Source organism: Anoplolepis gracilipes, chromosome 9, assembly GCF_047496725.1.
Source record: "Anoplolepis gracilipes chromosome 9, ASM4749672v1, whole genome shotgun sequence".
Taxonomy (NCBI): domain Eukaryota; kingdom Metazoa; phylum Arthropoda; class Insecta; order Hymenoptera; family Formicidae; genus Anoplolepis; species Anoplolepis gracilipes.
Genome location: NC_132978.1, coordinates 7,924,882 through 7,944,462, shown reverse-complemented (window position 1 = coordinate 7,944,462; position 19,581 = coordinate 7,924,882). Strand labels below are relative to the sequence as shown.

Genomic DNA, 19,581 nt, shown 5'->3' with positions numbered 1-19,581 from the left:
TGCGTTTAAATATATATTTTTTAATAATTTATAATCTTTTCTTTGTTTGGCAATAATAATTAAATATTTGTTAATTAAATAGCTTAAAAACCCCCCTGTAAAATCTGTTCAACAACATCTGAAACAAATGCATTTCGTATATGTTCAACTATTTGTGTTATTGCACTTCCTTCAAATACAGTTACCTTTATTTTCAGTGAAAACATATGTATATATACCGAAAAACGTGGCGACTTTTTAACGGAGATGGAAATATTTCATGAATATATATATTTACGGTACTTGAGTTCTCTTTTTATAAGCGCAGTATGTAAGCTATCATAAATATATATCTATTGACTTTATATGTACATAAGCCTTTCTATATCTAAGACTTAAAATGATGGGAATCAAATCTCTGAGATGCGCAAATATTCGTCGCGATCAGTGATTTTATGTAAATAATATATATCACGTTAAAAAAAAGAACAAAAAAATATTCCGAAATGTAATGTGTTGGATGTATTTTGCACTCTAAATCTTGTTCTAAACGACACGATATTGAAAGCGTAACTTACGGGGGGACCGACATTACATCGCTACATGCGTGGATTCTGCAAATTTATACCGCTATTATTTTACGCGATGCGTTTTATAAACGAGAAAAAAATTGTAATTTGAGAAAAAGTCCTGTCGCGCGCGATTTAGAAATTTAAGGGAGAAAGCAATGCGCTCTCTCTTATGCCAATTAGACACACCGCTTTGCTTCGTAGTATTTTACAATGGTTATATTACTCGCTGGAAAAGTAGGATTTTCTCAATTATGACGTAACACTTGAGAAACACGTGCATCACAAACACAATTTATATTGATTGCGACACATAATGATAAAACTAAACGAGAAAAGAAGCACACACAAAAAGTATAGCGGTGAAACGCAGCGATAAAACGATATGAATAATATCACGAATAAGGCAAAACCAGCACGCGACAAAAATTGTTTATAGATTATTTTTTATCTCTCATGTGAATACAGAATATATATATATATATATATATATATATATATATATATATATATATATATATATATATATATATATCAGCAATAAAAATTGTTATACATATATTATAGACTTGCGTACGTATGTGACCATTGTACATACGTAGCGGCGCGATTATTTCCTGCGCGTAATTCCCACATTTAAGCGACATGTACATGTTCACTCATATCTATTGTACATATTTATATGGCACTTTAAATAACAAATCGATACATTGTTGATTCTTATATTACTGTTCTCTACACCTTGAAATAGCATCCGCTTATACACCGAAATATGTGTCTTAAGATTTATTGGACTTTCGAATATTAAATCACACAGTTTATTTCTTTTTTTTTCCTAATTTTTTTCTCTTCAGGATAAAAATTTATATAAAGTATTTTCCTCACGCGCAACGAGATACATTTTGTATATAAGAATATATATATATACTGAGAAATATAATTTTACATTAAATATATATATATATATATATATATACATATATATATATATATATTTAATGTAAAATTATATCTCTCAGTATATTACGAATCTTATTATTAATAATCTTCTACTAATAATTTATGTGTGATTAATATTAGCAAAGTTGATGGCAAAAAGATATGTATTATCACTTTAAAATAATTGTCTAAATTTTTTTCTAATTACAATTTTATATTAATTGCTTTTATATTTTTTGTAATAGTAATTTTTTTCTTATATTATTTTATAACGTATGTCTTTTCATTTTCTTCCTCATTTTTTAAAAAATCGATTTTATCTTTAGTGTCAAATGGTAACGTCGATTCTAGAATAATTTTATTATAATTGTATTTTATATAATATTGTAATTTTATATTTTAAAAGTTAACACATATCACAAGAAAAGAAAGATATTAGGAGGGAAGAGAGGAATTGCAATAGATACAAACATAAATATGTCGCTTACTATAATTTCGATGAATGCGAGGCTTCTCTTTTTTCCAGCGTATGCAATCGTACGGTATTTGACAATGTTCGAGCAACGTGAGCTTTTGTTACACGATTCTTATTAGAATTAGTAGAATTCATATCCTCCATCCACAATTTTTGCGGTATTTTTGGACGAACATAAACAAGCGCCTCATTACAAGTTATCCACAAGGCTAAATTATAAAAAGTAACATTTTTAGATGTATATACAAAAAGTTAAGATATAATTTGCAGAATATTATAAATATCGATACTTTTACTTTTGTTTGAATTGTTGAAATTCCGTTCACGTTCCTCCATCTTACGCTAAAAAAATGAGTATATTTTATATATTTCTTAAACATTACATTTCTGTTTCATTTTAATTATAAAGATATGTAAAAGATTAAAATTGATCTAGATTTGAATCTTTTGATTCAATAATCTTGACTTTTTAGAGATAAAATTTTGGCTCATAAAAATATATATATTTACATTATTCTCTTTTAAAGAACACTGTTTGCATTGGTCTGCAGTTAGTTGCGCGGCATGTGTATAGTTATTTTGGTGACGATAAAGACGATGATACGCAGAGGAACACGTGCTGTCATTCGTGTTTGCGTGTTGCCCGAGCCTGCCATATAAACCGTATTTCCTTTCGTCCGCAGCTCGTAGCGTGCCATTCTTCTTCATTGCCATATATATCTGCTCGAGCATACCATAACTCTTGATGAGAAAATCCCTCTGTGCCAGGGCTGTTATTCGTTCCCTCTCCTCAGATTCCAATATCATTTCAGGCTCAAAGGAATACAACGTGTTGGTGACAGATCCTTGTGCGTCTTGTTTATTGATCTGTGACAAAGCGAAAAGAAATAATATTCTTGCTCATTTCTTTGCCTCTTTCTTTAGATGAAGGAAAATTTTCCGTCCCATTCAACAGTGACTTTTTTATATTCTACTGATGTGAGACGTCATATTCCAATGGGAGATCATTATTTTCTTTTATAATTTTTGCCAACAGTTTCTTTGCGAAGAAATGAAATAACAAAGAAGCATTCTTTTATGCAGGTGGCAGTTAAATTTATAGAATGAATTGTTTCAAATACTCACGTTTTTTCTAGGCACACCTGCAGATTTGCTCTTCTCTTGGTATTTCTTCGATGCATTTGAACTTTCAGAACCTAATTTTTGCTCGCTCCATTTCCTGACTATTCGTTTGCGTTCTTCCTCCTTCGCTTTCAGCTGAAACGTGGTGAAATTAAAACCAGATTAATGAATAATAGATACGGCAAGCTCTTTTATTCATGTCAGCGTCTCTCTTACTTTGTAAAAGTTTTACAGTGTTAGAAAATTTATTTAATTATTGGGATATATGTATATATATGTATATATATCGAAAAGACTATGATATCATTACATTTATCAGATATATCACCATTTGTTTTATATGTGAATTATTATGTAACATCAATTTTTATATAATATTAATGTGAGCAACTATTATAAACTTCATCTGCTGATTTTAGATCAAATTATAAAATGAGAGGAAATTTTTACTTCGTTTTCTTCCCTTTCTATTCTCGATGCTTCCTCTCGCGCTCTCGACGCCACCGTATCTTGGAAAACAGAAAGCGTATTCTGTGTGAAGAAAGGCTTGTACTTATTCTCACTAAGACACGGATAAATTCTTCGAAAATTGCCCATATGGTCGTCTTCCCACTGAAACTGTCTCTGCGTGTAATCGTTCTCGTTCTTCACAGATTTCGTTGAAGCTGTCGTATCGTTAGTTTGACTGCACATCATGTGCAACGTTTTGATTTATTATAACATACAGGTTTTTACTACATTGAATGTAGTGAGTATAAAAATTATATTATGCTTTCTCTAATTCCCAATTTTTACCTGAAATCCTTTCCATTTATGCCTTGAAGAAGTCGCTCTCTGATTCGCTTCTTGTCTTCTTCTATTATTTTTTTCTTGTCACATTGTTGTAGGTTTAATATATCAAAGGTATCCATCAACAATCCTTCCTTTATGTCTTTATCTATTTGTGCATCTGTATGAAAGCTTGGCGAATGATTTACCTGATAAATATAATAAATGTAGATGATGTGCTTAATAATGTTTCTCTTACATGTTTTTTTTCTTGACTGATTACCTCGAGAAGGTAAGGTTTGAGTCTCCAGTCGAGTAAAATGTCGAATCCCAGCAACTCGAAGCATGCATAAGTTTTATCGTGCATCGGAAAGCATGCATGATAACTGTGTTTTAATACGGGATACGCGGCGACTAAAGTTTTTATTATAATTCCATCGATCTTGTTCCACAGATCGTCCACGTCGATATCTTTCGCTTGTAGCCATTTATTGAATGTCGATATCTTTCTGTAAAATGCAATTTGTTATTCTGTCAACTCATCATGCATTTTATCACATTATCAGTTCTACAGATCTAAGTATACGAACCTCTTGCTGCCAATCTCATCATCGATGATATACATCCGGCTGTGCTTATTAACGGAATAATTTGTCAAATGCATAAACATGTTGGAAGTATTATGACCGGTTGGTTCCTTGTATTTGCTGGTCGCAAATCTGAAAGTGCAATATTTTTATTTCTCTCAGCCTCTTATAGTATGTCAAATGTAACGTTGGGAAATAAATATTAAATTGATACACTTTAGCATATATATATATTATAATTTTAAATATTTATTTATTAATCAAATGTGCAATTCTTATAATCATTTAACATTAATCTTTTTTAGGCATATCTTACCTCGCGAGTCCGTCGTTATACACGTAGATCCTGAGAGGATCGCATGACGTAATTAGTGCGTAAATACGTAGATCAAATTTGTATCCGTCTATTAAGAAAGGCTAAGGACGTGGTAAGAAAAAGGGCTGTATGCATTATACTTGCACTGCAACTGTGAAGTTTTTAATTACATCTACAGCTGCACATATTCATCAGAAAGAAATCTGAACAAACCTCAGAAAATTTTCACGTAAAAAAAGAAAAAAAAACGTGTAAAGAAAAATTTTACTTAATTTGAAACAAAGCTAGTCAATTTCTGTCAACAAGTTTTTATTAATTTTTTACTGTATAAAAAAATTAATATATATTTCGTACCCTTGCGATGTACACCTGACAGATCAAACGTTCATTCAGTTTGATGTCCTTCAAGTATTTCGTTAGGTAAATACCGCGTCCTTGGCAGCCTGTATCCGGTTTAATGATGAAGGTTTTCGACTTCCGCGTCTTAGCATAAGCCACCGCGTCGCCGTGACTGGAATCCGAAATCTAAAGTTTCCGACTTGTTTACACGCTCATCGATATTTGGAAAATATTGATTATTCTTTATCGCCGTAATGACAAATTTATTCAGAATTTACGACTGGAAACCTGAGAGTGGTCTCATTCGGAGAAGCAAAACATAATAACTCACGCTTGTAAAATAGATAAGAGAGGACTTTCGATCGCGCGCGTATGATAGAGAACTGCATTCTTTGTTCTGATATGAGACCAATTCGTAGAATTGCAATATAATATTTTACTTCGTTGATCTTAACTATTGCTATTGAAAAAATTATTCTTAAGCTATTGTGTTTCAATTAGATAGTGAAAGTGGCAGATAAATAATATAACTGTATAATAATCGGTTATTTAAAAAAATATCTTGTTTGGTTAATGATTAATATAAATGTTTTATAAAGGATTTTTAAAAATAAGATTCACATATGTAATGTGAGATAACATTTTTATCAACTAAAGCAATATTAATCAATGTGAAATAATATTAACGGATGCATCATCTTACTCCGCAGGAAAGCACCAAGTTTTCGGGAAAAAGTTATAGTCCTTCGGGAACAGCTTCTGCATACGATTGAGATTACGAGCGAGAAGATCCTTTCTACATATCTCTGTCATCCCGGGAAAATGATTGACTCTCTGAAATCTTTTCATGTCCTTGGCACGCTCTATGCTGATGCTCAGATCGGTCCAATAGAGATCCCAGCTGCTGTCCTCCGTAACTTCTCTCATCCCGAATCGCGCAGCTACCCGTCTAACCACGTTATACTTGCAGTTTGTCGTGCAGATTGTTAAAAATCTATTCCATTAAATCAAAAAGACATTTTTGATTCTTACGTGAGAAGTATAATTCTTTTTAACATACCTCCGTTTTCTCTTCTTGGTTTTTGACGTTTCTTCCACGTTTTCTGTGCATCTCCCTGAATTGTTTTTCTCATGCAACGCGTCTATATGTAGCAAATTTTATTTATAAGTCTCATGAAATAATATGACAAACTTGCAAGATTTAAAGTATATTTAAATCATATTCATAATAATATTTTTTTAATACTATAATATTAAATTTGAAAAAAATAACGTTTATAGTAATTAAATCGCTAAATCAGCGATTTAATTTATAAATTTCTGAATTTCTTATTGTATTTATGAATTTAATATCGTTACATTTCTAGATTTTTTACTAAAGCACAATTTTTCAAATTTTTTTTTTTATATTATTTTATAAAGTTTGAAATTGAATTGATACCTGTGTTATTGTCTTTGTCTGTGATAACTTTCCAGTGATATAGCTCGGAATCATGCTTGGCAACACCTATTCTGTCGTTTGCAAGCGATAAATCGTTTGAGGAATTGTCGGTAGCGATGTATTTTTGATTTTTAAATATAGACTTGCAGGATCGCCCCTCGAAGCCGCTATCGGACTCAACACCGTCTGTGACACCACCGTTTCTGGAATTATCGTCTTTGAAGTCGCGTGATATCAATGAATACTTATCGCTAAATTCGACGATCATGATCGCTGCTATTTCCCATTATTCGATTATTTCAATCGCACTCTCATCGCGCGCGCGACGTCACAATCAATTATTTGCGCCGAGCTCAATTCGTATTTAATTCACCTTATTTCACATTTAAATTTACCACGTAGAGACGTAATAAATCACTAATCGATACGTCGCTAATATTTTACGTCGAGTGGTGCTCAAATCATTGATAAATTTTGTTTTTAACAAAGTTTCTTATAAATCTGTCACTGTTTGCCATGACATCGGTTGCCTGACATCTTCATATGATTTTTACTTTCAACTTTTTATGATTAATCTAAAGTACCATTTACAATAGTCTTAAAAAATTTATATCTAACTATTTTAATACAAATGAATGAGACTTTATCTCAGACTTTATTCAGATTTGCAATTTGAGTTTTACTATCAATATATTTAAATTTTTATATTGCTTATTATTTTATAACATATATTTATCAAATTCAAAATACTAATAGTATTATCCTGTAGATGTAAATAGTGTACCTGTCAATATATTAACGATTTTCAAATATTAGAGATTTTAATTTTGACGATGATAATACGCCAACGAATAAAAGTTCACAACTGTATGATTAATATAGATCGCACTGCGACTAGAGAAATTCGCGTCGTGGACGTTCTAACTTTACGCGACTACTGCGGCACGGTCGACATGTAAGGCATCTTGGTAGTTAGTTTGGTGCTTTAATTGCACAGCTTGACGACCATATTTAGAATTGTACAGTACGGAAGTAATCACGACACGAAACTTTAAATAGGCTCGTGGGCCTTGCGCTGATCGAACTCGTGCGCGTGCGTTTACGATTTATTCCTTGACGTTTAATTATATTTTTTGACTTTTTACCGTTGTTATGCAAAACAGACAGATGTACAACAAAAATTGAAAAAATATTGATTAATTGTTAAATAGGTTTTATAATGCGGATAGAGAGAGAAGGCAGTAGTATTTAGAAGACAGTAATATTTATTCATTATTGCGATATATATAAAAAAAACTTAAGTTTCATCTAAATGTAATAAAAAATGTAATAAATTGTTTCATTAAAAGTTGGCATTTAGAAAAATAAGATAAAGATGATAAGGAAATATAATATTTTTAATAATACAACCCTTGGAATTGTACGAAAAGAAAAGATTGTACAAGGTTGAGCATCGTGACTGCGTGCGAGTAAAAATGTATGAAGGATAAAAAGTTTATTCTGTCCCTGGAGAGTTACAGTTTGGAGTTTAATTCTTGTACTTTTAAGTTTCTTATCATTTCCACGACGTCTGTGGCACACCCCCAGCACAGCGTCACGCCACTTCCGCCATGCCCGTAATTGTGTATCACCTGAAGTATAAAACACGAAATGAACATTAGAAGAAGAGACTTATAGAGTGGAACGCTTATCGTAATAAATTATCATTAATGCAATAATATATATGGCGATTTACCTTAATTTCTTTTCCGGTCGACGAGCTGAGGGTTTCACATTCTAGACGAACTTGCGGTCGTCCTGGTCGAAGGCCCACCCACTCGCGAATTATTTGACAGGCCTGCAACAAAAATCATCAAAGTGAGAGAATCATTCAAGAATTACCAGTTTTTACAGTTGAATTTACGTTGAATAATTTATTGTTAGTACTTTTAGAGACGGCATCATGCGGCAACATCCATCGTAAATGTGTTTAGAATCTTCCTTTCTTACAGAACGGTCGAAATCACCTTCTTGATGCGTACCGCCTAGTATAACACTATGGATGCTATAAGCAGAGATATTATGAAAAAAATAAGTGTTATTGTTAATAACTACGGATTATTAATGCTTGCTTTACTTAGGAATAATGTAATTGCAACAATCGTCGTCCACTAGATAACAGTGCATCGTCCAAGGTGCTTTTACCTTAAACAAATTTTTCTGCAGTTAGTTTTCTCACTTGCAATATACTCGACAAGGTAACAAAACAACAACAATATTTTTTAAACAATATTACACTTTACGACAGAAAGAAATAATATTTTACTTTATATTTACTTTATAATATTTTATCTTATATACTAGAAAAAAAGATAATATTTAAAAAAGATTAACTCTAAAATATATAAATGAACTACGATTACCATCATAACTTCAATAAACTATAATTACAAATCTGATTATAAAAAAGATTTGTGTCACGATATAAATTAGAAGACCAATTACCCTGTACACCTGACCTCTGATAGGTATCATTGTTTCATCCGCGACAAGCTCTCGTGCACCAAGTCCGCTGCAATTTATTATTAAATCGTATTCTTCCTCGGCTAATTCGTGCAACGTTTTAATGTTTCTCTTTTCCATTTTTCCGCCTAAAGCGATGAATCTTTCCATGAGCCACGGAAGTAATAGAACTGGCTCAGCGGTGTAAGTTATAAAATGCCAACCTTGTCTGAAATTGTTAGCTTGAAATCTCGAAAAGCAATAAAATAAAAGAAAGAATAATAACAAATAATAATTAAAATAAAAATAAAGTAATTGTTTAGGTAAAAGATTATAATAATAATAATTCAATATTAAATTATATAATAATTTGATTTTAAAATATTGTATAACGATGAAAACATACTTATAATTAGACTTATGTTCTTCATTCAAGCGTTGTAATTTTTCGTCAGTAATTTTCTGGAATCCGTAAACAATTTTCGCCCAAGTTTTTGGATCAACGTCGGTCTTGCAATCGTTAGTAACACGAGTTACAGGTATCAAGGAAACACCTGTTTTCGATGATAATCCGGCTTTCCATAATTGTTCAAACCACTCATGCGTGCAGCCAGCCCATCGACTAATAATATCGTATAATTAATATTTTTGCTACTATTAGTGTACGTATGTGATTAATATATTTATTAATTAATTAATATTGTTTGATTTAAACTTTTTCATTTACACTTATTATTTGTCTACTACAATTTCATTCACGGTATTTTCTGCAAGTACAAAAGAATATAGTCTCTTAAATAGAATCAATGTACTATCACTGATAAGCAGTGGTATCAGTTATGTTATTATAGCATTGTAAAGAGTGAAATCTCATTGAAAAGAATTAATTAGTGGTAATGATGGATAATTCAGCGAATTCTTATTACCATAATCAGAAACATAAAGACGAAACAAAGAAACATAAAGAGAAACAAAGTAAGTATATTTTCATTAAAACTCAGTAAAATACTTATTGATCTTTGCTGTAATCTTGTCATTTTATTGATATTTTCACTGATTTTTTTTAAAGGAATAATTACATTATATTGTCGACAGGTGTATTGCCGAGAAGAAAGGGGCCCCATAAACCGGCACTTCCGTCACCAGTGGTATCAGGTGAGAATGCGTCAGCAAAGATTTTTACATCGTAGCTCGGAAAAGCATTTTTTACGGCGAACGCACTTGTTACTCCTATTACACCAGCACCCACGATTGCAACACGCATTTTTTTCTTCACCGATTTTCACAGGTAACGCTTTTCAAAGATTGAATTACGAATGTAATTTTAGATTGCAATCTGTTATCAGAAATAAAAATATAGATCTTATTGCTGCACAATAATATCTATATTTATTTTTGATAACAGAGATTACTGACAAATCAGAGTCGTCTTTACTTAATTGTACGTAATACTAAGTAGAGATTCTACAAATTTAAAGATCTTTAACAAATCAAGTTAGAAATCTTTAACATATTATTATGAGAAAAATAATAATAACTTTTACATATAAAAGAATTAAAAATCGTTTTCTAAATAGGGTAACATTTGTAGAATATATGTGTGTATATACATTTTTATAAAATATTTATAGTTTAAAAATTTAATTGCAAACTTTTTTATGTGCAGTATACTACATTAGTATTAATAATACTTTCTTATTATACATATTAATTAAATATGTTTTTTTGTTTTATTTTACTTATATATATATATATATACAGGGTGTAACAGAGCGCCCGATCAGGCGTTTTTTTCAAAACGATTTATCGTAGCAAGTTGGGAAAATAATTTTATGATAAAAGTCCCAGTGAAGAATCGAAAATAATTAATTTTTATTTACAAATGCTCGAATTCCTTCTATTGACATCCATACAAAAAACACTCAAGCCCCTTCCCATTTGAAAGTTCATACCCATTTTTCCGATTTCCCGGCTTTTCCGGGAAACGCAAATGTCACCATTCGAATCTTCACTGGAGCTTTTGTCATAAAAATTTTTCCCAAACTTACTACGACAAATTGCTTAAAAAAAACGCCTGATACGGGCGCTCTGTTACACCCTATATATAATATGTATATATTTAATTATATATTTAAATATATAATACATGTATGTTGGAAATTTTACTTACTAAAATCGCGAAATCACTTTTAACTCTTATTTTTTATCGCATGTTCTTAAATATTCACATGAGAAATGCAACTTTTTTGTAACATAAGAGAAAAAATGTCAAAAAACAAATAAAATTAATTGCACTCACGCGTCACCCAATTCGTCGTTGATAGATTCTTTACGCAAATTGCCATTTTGGTACAATCGATGCATATTGACAGCGCGTAATAATAAACGTACGAGGTCGCGAGAATCGATAACCTCAGTGAAAGATTTCTTCGATGCTGCGTGCAAATGCGTCATTGACAATCCTTTGGTACGAGAGGACGGACTATTAAACTGACACTACGAACGATGGGATGCTCTTCGTAATCATGACGATAATAAATCATCGTTATGATTTGCCAGCATAAAATGTAAAGTGCCCCTCCTTTGACGACAGTCTTGCAAGTGCTGAAGATGAATTATAAAGTATTCACATCGTAATTATTTTATTATCTCTATATTACTATTAAATTCTAATTATATTAGATTAGATTAGCTATATTTAAAGAATATTATGTAATTTTACTTCGTTATCGTAAAGAATCTACAAAAACAATTTTTAAATTTTCTCCTCGTAGATCAGTAGATATATTTACGACATCACATATTCCTAGCATAATGCCCTAATGATATGGCTGAGTTATGCTGGAATATGGGAGCCGCAAAAATCAAATGTAAAAAAATCTTCTCGTTTGATCAGCAATAATAGATGATTTCGTCACACCGTACTGTTGATAAACGGAGCATAATACTTTTAACAACACTTTACAAAGTTCTTACACTCTGTTTACCGAAAGCACAGTGCACATATTTCGCAATAAAAATGTTATATCACCATAGGACGTCGTTGAACATTCGGATGCTATTATATTTAATTCAAAATATAAATTTGATAGGTATTTTATTTGTGAATCTTTTCGCAAAAAGAGATACACACTTATTTTAGAAATTACCTGATCATAATTATAACATTTGAGCGAATCTAATAATCTTTTATTTGACAGCTGTTATAATTCTAATTCAATAAAAAAGGTCATAAATTTTTCTACCTTCTAATGTATTTACTTTATTATTTTTTATTTTATGCATATATATGTAGTATATATTATTCATTATTTCTAATTTTTTTAAAATTTCTATAACTGTTAATATTTAGTACAACTCACAGAAATATTTTAGTGTCGTAGTTACTTCAAAATTTCACAATTGTCCAAATTTTAAAATATGTTTTTTATGCATTTCACAACACATGGAATATATTTTTTATACATCCAACACATTATTACAACATATTATTATCATATTTGTGGATTGTGTATCTAAGTTGTTCTTTAACTATCACACCTTATGTATGTATCTAGCCTTTACAATTATACAAGATCGGTTACTTAATCACGAAAAATATTACTCGAGTTTTATCATTCACATTTGTTTTAGAAGGGAAATTATTTCGATCTGTCGTTTCGCGACTCGATCTCGGCACTGAATTAAAGACGCGAAGTATCGTCGTTTCTTAGGACGACTAACTGAAGTGCGTGATGACAGTCCACGATATGGAGTATTTATTTACACCGTATATGAGAGTGCCCTAGACATAATACAGCCCGGAAATGCGATAAAGGGTATAAGTGCATTAAGTAACACAAAGAACTTGATACAAACCGTTCTTCCTGATGCGTTAATATTCGACATCAGTTTTCTGCAATTTCATATTATTATTATATTTTACATTATTGCAAAATTTTATTACTTTATTTTACCTTTGTCTGAGAGAGAAAGAGAGAGAGAGAGAGAGAGAGAAAGAGAGAGTAAGATTAAGATATACAAGATTAGTTTATTAAATTTTATTTCTTCTTATTTTAAATTTTATAAATTTAATATAGAGATAGTAATAAATGAGAGAGATTGATGAATTTCTTCTTGCCTTTTTTTATATTTTATAAAATTTACTTGACATTGTTTTATTAGATTTTAAATTCTACTTTCTAAAAAAGTTTGAATAGAAAGTAAAGAAATAGGTAAATCGAAGATCTTATGTAGAAACAATAATAAAATATTTTAATTTGAAATACTAAAAATGATATCGAAATATTCCGAATTCAATTGAAATAATACATATTTTTATGTGTTCATTGTAAACAAAAAAAGTTGAATGTTACCTGTAAGAGATTACTTGATCACCCTAGCGTCACAATAATGGTAGCTAACTGAGTGGTATCATCGCTGAAGAAAGATTGATAAAAATATCCGGTCATTATCGCCGTACACTTGATCGCATTCACGGCGATCAGCCGGGGTAGCCGAGGAATAAGCTTGCAGCTACAATTGCGCGAAAACGAATCAGATAACGGACACCATATGAACGAGTCAAAGTTGTTATCCGATACCGTCATTGGCGTTACAAATGAGACTTGTAATACTAGCTCCGTTTCCTTAAGGAGTTTTTAATCTATGTGTGGCATTTATCTAATTAATTTAATATTAAAGCAAATTTTCATCAAAATTAAATATCGTAGCTCAATTAAAATTTATATGTAAAAAGAGATAAAAAAAGAGAGAGAGAAAGAGAGAGAAAGTTTACTCATCTATAAAAAACTGAAAATCTCTACATCTTCATCTCTTCATTTTATCTAATCTGATAATTTATATATGTATACGTATATTTTAATACGTATATTTATAATATAAATTAAAAATATAAAAATGACATTAGTTAAGTTACATAACTTTAGAAGCTGAAGTGATTTTTATCATTGCATTTATGAATAAAAAAATTGTACAAAATGTAATAAAGTAAATAAATTAAAATGGCTCTCTTTATTCTAAGTAATATAAACAAATAATACGGCTGTAGAGAACACCGATCCAAAAGACAGCGGTTACAATTTAAATATTAAAATAGAATAAGACAAAATAAAATAAAATATATATATTACAACATTCAAAATATTGATACAATTTGTAAGGTAAAAATAAAAATTAATTAATGCGAACGGTTCGAGCCCGTTTTTTTGGGCCATCTTCAGCGCAAATCAGAAAAAGATAACAGTAACTAACGTTAACACCAGCGGTAGTACAGTAAAAAATACATAAGTAATTAAAGCGAATGTTAGATAGAATAAAATAGATAGAATAAAATAAAAATAAGTATATTGAAACGGCAAGCAGAATAATTGTAGTTTAAATTTACAAAACGATACAGAAAATTTGTCGGATGTGATAAACAAACTTTCTAAAATTTGAATGTCACGAAACTACGTATATATAAACTTGTAATTTTTTGACTTTTTGACAGTAACCGCTCGATTCACCACCTCGTAACTATTCTTAGACCGTTTTAATTGCTGTAGACATATTGGTTGTGACTTGTAAGTAAGAAGTTAATTAATAATTTTTTTTGCAGTTATGTGACTCTGATTTTCCTATTATTTGGAATAATTTTATAAAAAATCATTACATAATTTTTCACAGGAGTCATGTACTGTCTTTCGAGTTACTAACCGCTAAAGAAAAAAAAGAAAAGAATTTCCTGGGCTGAAAACTGGGAGATTTTTTTCTCATCGACGTCTACAATTACCCTGCTTGCCGTCTCAATATACTTATTATTCTATCTAACATTCGCTTCAATTACTATGTATTTCTTAATGTATTACCGCTGGTGTTAACGTTAGTTATTGTATTCTTTTTCTGATTTGCGGTGAAGATGGCCCAAAAAAACGGCCTCGAAACGTTCACATTAATTAATTTTTATTTTTACCTTACAAATTGTATCAATACTTTGAATGTTGTAATATATATATGTTTTATTTTATTTTGTTTTATTCTATTTTAATATTTAAATTGTAACCGCTGTCTTTTGGAACCCTGCTCTCTACAGCCGTATTATTTGTTTGTATTACTTAAAATGTAATAATAATAATTCAAAATATATAATAATAATGATTTGAAATTTTTTAAAGAGTTATTTAATTTATGGCAATATTATTATTTGGTATATTGCAGTGATAATAAGTAGTCTAAACTTTTAATAAAAATTGTGGACATTGTGTAATGTGTACAGATGAACATTTTTGATTTATTCAAATTTAAAATTATGTACAGATATGTGACGTTATCATTCAGATGTCTTCATTCATGCACATGTCTTTCTCGATTGGTCAATTCAATGTTACCTTATCCCGTGAGTAGGATTTCTGAAGGCACCTTAAAGGTGCCAACAGATGTCGACACAGAACATACTGTGTGATAACTCAATGCGTAGCGTTTTTAGTTTTTAGTAAACAGAAAGCAATATAATTTACGCGGGTAATATTATTGACATTAATTTTTTTCACAATGTTTGAGGCGCACAGTATCAATGCAGAGCACAAAGATCTCATACACGATATCGCCTACGATTATTATGGTGAACGCATGGCAACATGCTCCAGTGATCAATTTGTTAAGGTACAGTGAATATAAAAACGGTTATTTCTCTTTTCCTCTTTTTATATTTATGAATTCAATTATCACTTCCCATGGTTTTTCGCACATTATACGAATATTGGAAACATAGTCTATGCTTAATCTTTTAAGTGTCTCTACTTCTCTTGTAAATATATCTGCATAATACAATGTGTCGCAGGTTTGGGACGAAGATGAACATGGAAATTGGCATTTAACTGCTTCTTGGAAAGCTCACAGTGGTTCAGTGTGGAAAGTTACTTGGGCACATCCAGAATTTGGTCAGGTTCTTGCTACATGTTCATTCGATCGCACTGCTGCTGTTTGGGAAGAAATTGGTATGATGAAGATTATTTTTTTCTATTAATTTTTTTTATACAAGCTTGAAATTTACATTTATCTTGTCTTTTTTCTTTTTTGCCAGTTGGTGAAGGTTCTGGACCAGAAGCACGTGGCAGTAAGCATTGGATTAAAAGAACAAACTTAGTTGATTCACGTACCTCCGTTACTGATGTAAAGTTTGCACCAAAAACTTTAGGCCTTTTATTGGCTACTTGTAGCGCAGATGGATTTATTCGAATATATGAGGCACCAGATATTATGAATTTGAGTCAATGGACATTACAGCATGATATCAATTGCAAACTTTCATGTAGTTGTCTTACATGGAATCCATCTCTTTCAAGGTAAGCATATATATTTATAATTTTTTTTTAATCTTTAAAATTTATTTATGTAGTGTAACAAAAAATATAAAATAATTTCTTACCTGTTATATACTATTCCAACGTATTATTATATTAACATTAAAAAAAATATATTTTAGACTACATCCACCTATGATAGCAGTTGGTAGCGATGACTCAAATCCATTGCTTGGGGCAAAAATTTTTATTTATGAATATTCCGAGAGTAGCAGACGTTGGGTAAAGGCTGAGACATTATCGAGCATTACAGATGCTGTTTATGACATTGCGTTTGCTCCTAATTTAGGCAGAAATTTCCATACATTGGCTATAGCTACTAAAGATGTACGGATAGTTACTTTAAAACCGATACAGTAAGTACAAATATTTAAAGCTGGATAAAAACCTGCAGATAGATAATAGCAATGGTATAAACATTTATTATCTTATTTTTTAGGGAGAGTATGCAGACTGGTGTATCACATTTTGAAACAAATGTGGTTGCACAATTCGATGATCATTACTGCACTGTGTGGCGTGTTAGCTGGAATTTTATGGGAACGATTTTAGCGAGTTCCGGTGATGATGGCTGCGTTCGATTGTGGAAGGACAATTATATTAATCATTGGAAATGTATTTCTGTCCTCAAGGGAGATGGTACCCCGGTTCAGGGTGCCGAAACTCCCGTTTTAGCAACTCCGCCGAATTCATCTACGCCAGCTCAACAAACACCATCTACCACCAGGTACTATAAACTGGGTACCATCAGTCATCCAAACCAAGTACCTTGGCATTAGAGGATTAATCAATTTCTAGAATAGACAACTGCCAATTATTTTGAATTTATTGATATATTATTTTCTATTAGATAGTAAAAATGTGTGGAGTGTACATTTTCTTTGTTATAATGAAAATTGTGATTTATCTATGTTCTCCATCCATGTAAATCCTTAGTTCACCGATATATACTTTTTGGTTTGTTTATAATATGTTTGTTTATACACAAATTATGTCTTTTTAATGTTTGCTCTATTTTTTAAACAGTCACAAGTGTTAAACGTTACATCATGCTAAATGTATTATTATACATAATGGTGTGTTCTGCACTTTTATTGTAAACTTACATTTTATGTAGAACCAATTTTTCCGATTTTTCCTATTTTTTTATTTAGACAGACGCTCAACTTGCAACGTTATTGTTTATTACAGTTTTAAAACCCTGCAACATCAATCACAAAAAAGTGCATATGTAATATAAATACAAAACCAATTTTTGAGGATATGAATGGAGGATATGAATATCATAATATGGATAATGTATTTGTTAAAATCAGACTCAGAGGGAAACTTCTAAACTAATATATATACACACACATATTCAAATTTTGATAAATTATTTTTTACTATCGCAAATTTATCATCGAAATAAATGGCGAAAGATTTGTAACATACTTTTCATTAATAAATGCTATTTCTGTATCATGAATACCTTTTTATTTTCTCCTCCCTTGGTCTGTCAATTTTTATCAAAATTGGTCATTACGACAGCTATTTATTTTCTAAAAGATGCAATTTATACAGTGACAGTCTCTACTGTTGCTTTGTTATCGTTTTGTCACGTAAGCGATTTTATGTCATATGTTCGTTGAAAGCTTAGACTGCATCTGTTAATACATATTTTTTTTCTTTCTTTTTTAATATTTTCTTAAAATCTATGTTTACCGTTTCAGGACTATAAGCGTAACTACAGTCACGGCGGAGAAGCCCACAGTTACCGTCATGTGCAGTAATAAATGGCAACCGCCCGTTATAAAGGGGCGTTTTAGCAAATCGGTATGGCTGGGTAATCCCAGCGAACCGACGCCACCACCGCTGCCGTTCATAGCAAAGAAATAATTAAGAAATAATAATTTAGTATACAATGCGATATAGTATTATTTGAAATAAGACATATGTCGATTAATTTTAACTCGATTGTGATAACACATAATTCGACATACCTTTGTGTGACAATGCAAAATTATTTTTTTTATACAATTCTATTTAGTTTTTCATAGTGATCTTTGAATATATATTAATAAACAAATTGTGATATATATTGAAAATTAAGCGTAAATATATATAGTTGTAGAAACTTTATGTTTTGGCAGTATTGCAAGTATTATCTTATGTTTTACTTTTATTTTTTTTAATCGATTTATTAAAATTAAATTTCTTTATATAATCTCAAATTTGCGAAAGTATCAGTATATAGTAGTAATATATAAATTTTTTTGATAAACGTTTCTAGAAGTGTTTGATTGATTACTTAAATTCGGGTAAAAATCTGATTTTACTTTTGAAAATTATACACATATTTATCTATACATAATGTATATATATATATATATATATATATATATATATATATATATATATATATATATATATACATACTTATATGCACATATATTATGTACATACACATACACATACAATCCTTTTTCTTTAATTAAGAACATCAGAAATTTATTTTTCACTTTTTTATTTTTCATTGAAACATTCATTCTTATTGTTATAAGTTGTATAACGATTATTTATCAAAACTGAGAATCGTCGTAGCAGCGTACTCAGCTTATTTAGCTTCTTTTCAAATTACTAGAATATTACAAAACCTTATACATGCACATTTATTTCCTTATGTCATATATCATTTAATAAATTTCAAAACAGAAATGTTTGTACAAAAGTGTAATCATATCGCATATAAATATAACATTTCTTCTGAAAAAAAAACATTATTTTGTACATGTCATTTTAATAAAAATAAGCAAGCAAAATAAAGTACATATAGGATATCAAAGAGCGTAGTATTTCGTTATTTCATATATCAAAAAAGATTCAGTGTAACATATGTAAAATTGAGATAATCCGCAAAAATATATCATAAATCGTCACAAATACCATTGACTTTCGTATCGTAAAACATTATCAAATTTTTTCTTTAAATAGAAAAAAATTGTTATAATATACTATGTTATTCAATATCGTAACAGTTTTATATAGTTATGCTAATGTATTATATTATAATATGAAATATTACTAAAAATTCGTTCAACATGTTTATTTTATATTGTTTTATTTTACATGTTTATATTATATTTCAATATTTCAAATTAATTTCGACAAATAAGCTATTAACGCGAAATGTTTATTTATTGCATATTTGAAATTGGCGTAAATGACGTAACTTCAAAGTAA

General features: G+C 30.2%; 3 protein-coding genes across 9 annotated transcripts; 1 reads left to right on the top strand and 2 right to left on the bottom strand.

Moving 5' to 3' along the window:
• Positions 1-1,762: 1,762 nt before the first annotated feature.
• On the bottom strand, positions 1,763-7,193 carry LOC140669185 (tubulin polyglutamylase TTLL13-like). 2 transcript variants are annotated; one of them, XM_072898775.1, is made up of 14 exons: positions 6,536-7,193; positions 6,155-6,236; positions 5,798-6,088; positions 5,110-5,266; positions 4,756-4,856; positions 4,443-4,571; positions 4,136-4,361; positions 3,880-4,061; positions 3,535-3,769; positions 3,088-3,219; positions 2,473-2,829; positions 2,253-2,304; positions 1,976-2,171; positions 1,763-1,834 (listed from the first exon to the last, which is right to left on the bottom strand). In XM_072898775.1, coding segments are annotated over exons 1-14 (2,409 nt in total). In that variant the 5' UTR covers positions 6,804-7,193; the 3' UTR covers positions 1,763-1,833. The 2 variants fall into 2 exon arrangements, with proteins under 2 accessions (XP_072754876.1, XP_072754877.1); XM_072898776.1 differs by lacking the exon at positions 1,763-1,834 and having other exon boundaries at positions 1,915-2,171; positions 2,259-2,304.
• Positions 7,194-7,782: 589 nt separating this feature from the next.
• On the bottom strand, positions 7,783-11,533 carry LOC140669192 (D-aspartate oxidase-like). Of its 4 annotated transcripts, none has more exons than XM_072898789.1 (8): positions 11,187-11,533; positions 10,096-10,352; positions 9,423-9,638; positions 9,020-9,245; positions 8,652-8,719; positions 8,462-8,579; positions 8,271-8,372; positions 7,783-8,166 (listed from the first exon to the last, which is right to left on the bottom strand). In XM_072898789.1, exons 2-8 carry the CDS (start codon positions 10,278-10,280, stop codon positions 8,050-8,052), a joined length of 1,032 nt encoding a protein of 343 aa, XP_072754890.1. In that variant the 5' UTR covers positions 10,281-10,352; positions 11,187-11,533; the 3' UTR covers positions 7,783-8,049. The 4 variants fall into 4 exon arrangements, with proteins under 4 accessions (XP_072754890.1, XP_072754892.1, XP_072754893.1 ...); XM_072898791.1 differs by having other exon boundaries at positions 10,096-10,310; positions 11,187-11,529; XM_072898792.1 differs by having other exon boundaries at positions 11,316-11,529.
• A 3,894-nt stretch (positions 11,534-15,427) lies between these two features.
• Nup44a (nuclear pore complex protein Nup44A) lies at positions 15,428-18,362 on the top strand. 3 transcript variants are annotated; one of them, XM_072899972.1, is made up of 6 exons: positions 15,428-15,658; positions 15,837-15,993; positions 16,080-16,341; positions 16,482-16,715; positions 16,799-17,086; positions 18,072-18,362. In XM_072899972.1, exons 1-6 carry the CDS (start codon positions 15,548-15,550, stop codon positions 18,235-18,237), a joined length of 1,218 nt encoding a protein of 405 aa, XP_072756073.1. In that variant the 5' UTR covers positions 15,428-15,547; the 3' UTR covers positions 18,238-18,362. The 3 variants fall into 3 exon arrangements, with proteins under 3 accessions (XP_072756073.1, XP_072756075.1, XP_072756074.1); XM_072899974.1 differs by lacking the exon at positions 18,072-18,362 and adding an exon at positions 17,551-17,807 and having other exon boundaries at positions 15,430-15,658; XM_072899973.1 differs by lacking the exon at positions 18,072-18,362 and having other exon boundaries at positions 15,430-15,658; positions 16,799-17,811.
• The last annotated feature ends 1,219 nt before the right edge of the window (positions 18,363-19,581 follow it).

Excerpts from the sequence above, each read along its gene's own strand:
- Nup44a (XM_072899972.1), top strand. The coding sequence starts at position 15,548 with ATGTTTGAGGCGCACAGTATCAATGCAGAGCACAAAGATCTCATACAC. Across the intron at positions 15,659-15,836 it reads CCAGTGATCAATTTGTTAAG|GTTTGGGACGAAGATGAACA; the intron begins GTACAGTGAATA and ends AATGTGTCGCAG. Across the intron at positions 16,342-16,481 it reads TGGAATCCATCTCTTTCAAG|ACTACATCCACCTATGATAG; the intron begins GTAAGCATATAT and ends AATATATTTTAG.
- LOC140669192 (XM_072898789.1), bottom strand. The coding sequence starts at position 10,280 with ATGCGTGTTGCAATCGTGGGTGCTGGTGTAATAGGAGTAACAAGTGCG. Across the intron at positions 9,639-10,095 it reads ACACCTGTCGACAATATAAT|TCGATGGGCTGGCTGCACGC; the intron begins GTAATTATTCCT and ends CGATATTATTAG. Across the intron at positions 8,720-9,019 it reads TCAGAGGTCAGGTGTACAGG|GTAAAAGCACCTTGGACGAT; the intron begins GTAATTGGTCTT and ends AATTTGTTTAAG.
- LOC140669185 (XM_072898775.1), bottom strand. The coding sequence starts at position 6,803 with ATGATCGTCGAATTTAGCGATAAGTATTCATTGATATCACGCGACTTC. Across the intron at positions 6,089-6,154 it reads ACCAAGAAGAGAAAACGGAG|ATTTTTAACAATCTGCACGA; the intron begins GTATGTTAAAAA and ends TTAATGGAATAG. Across the intron at positions 2,305-2,472 it reads GTTCTTTAAAAGAGAATAAT|CGTAAGATGGAGGAACGTGA; the intron begins GTAAATATATAT and ends TCATTTTTTTAG.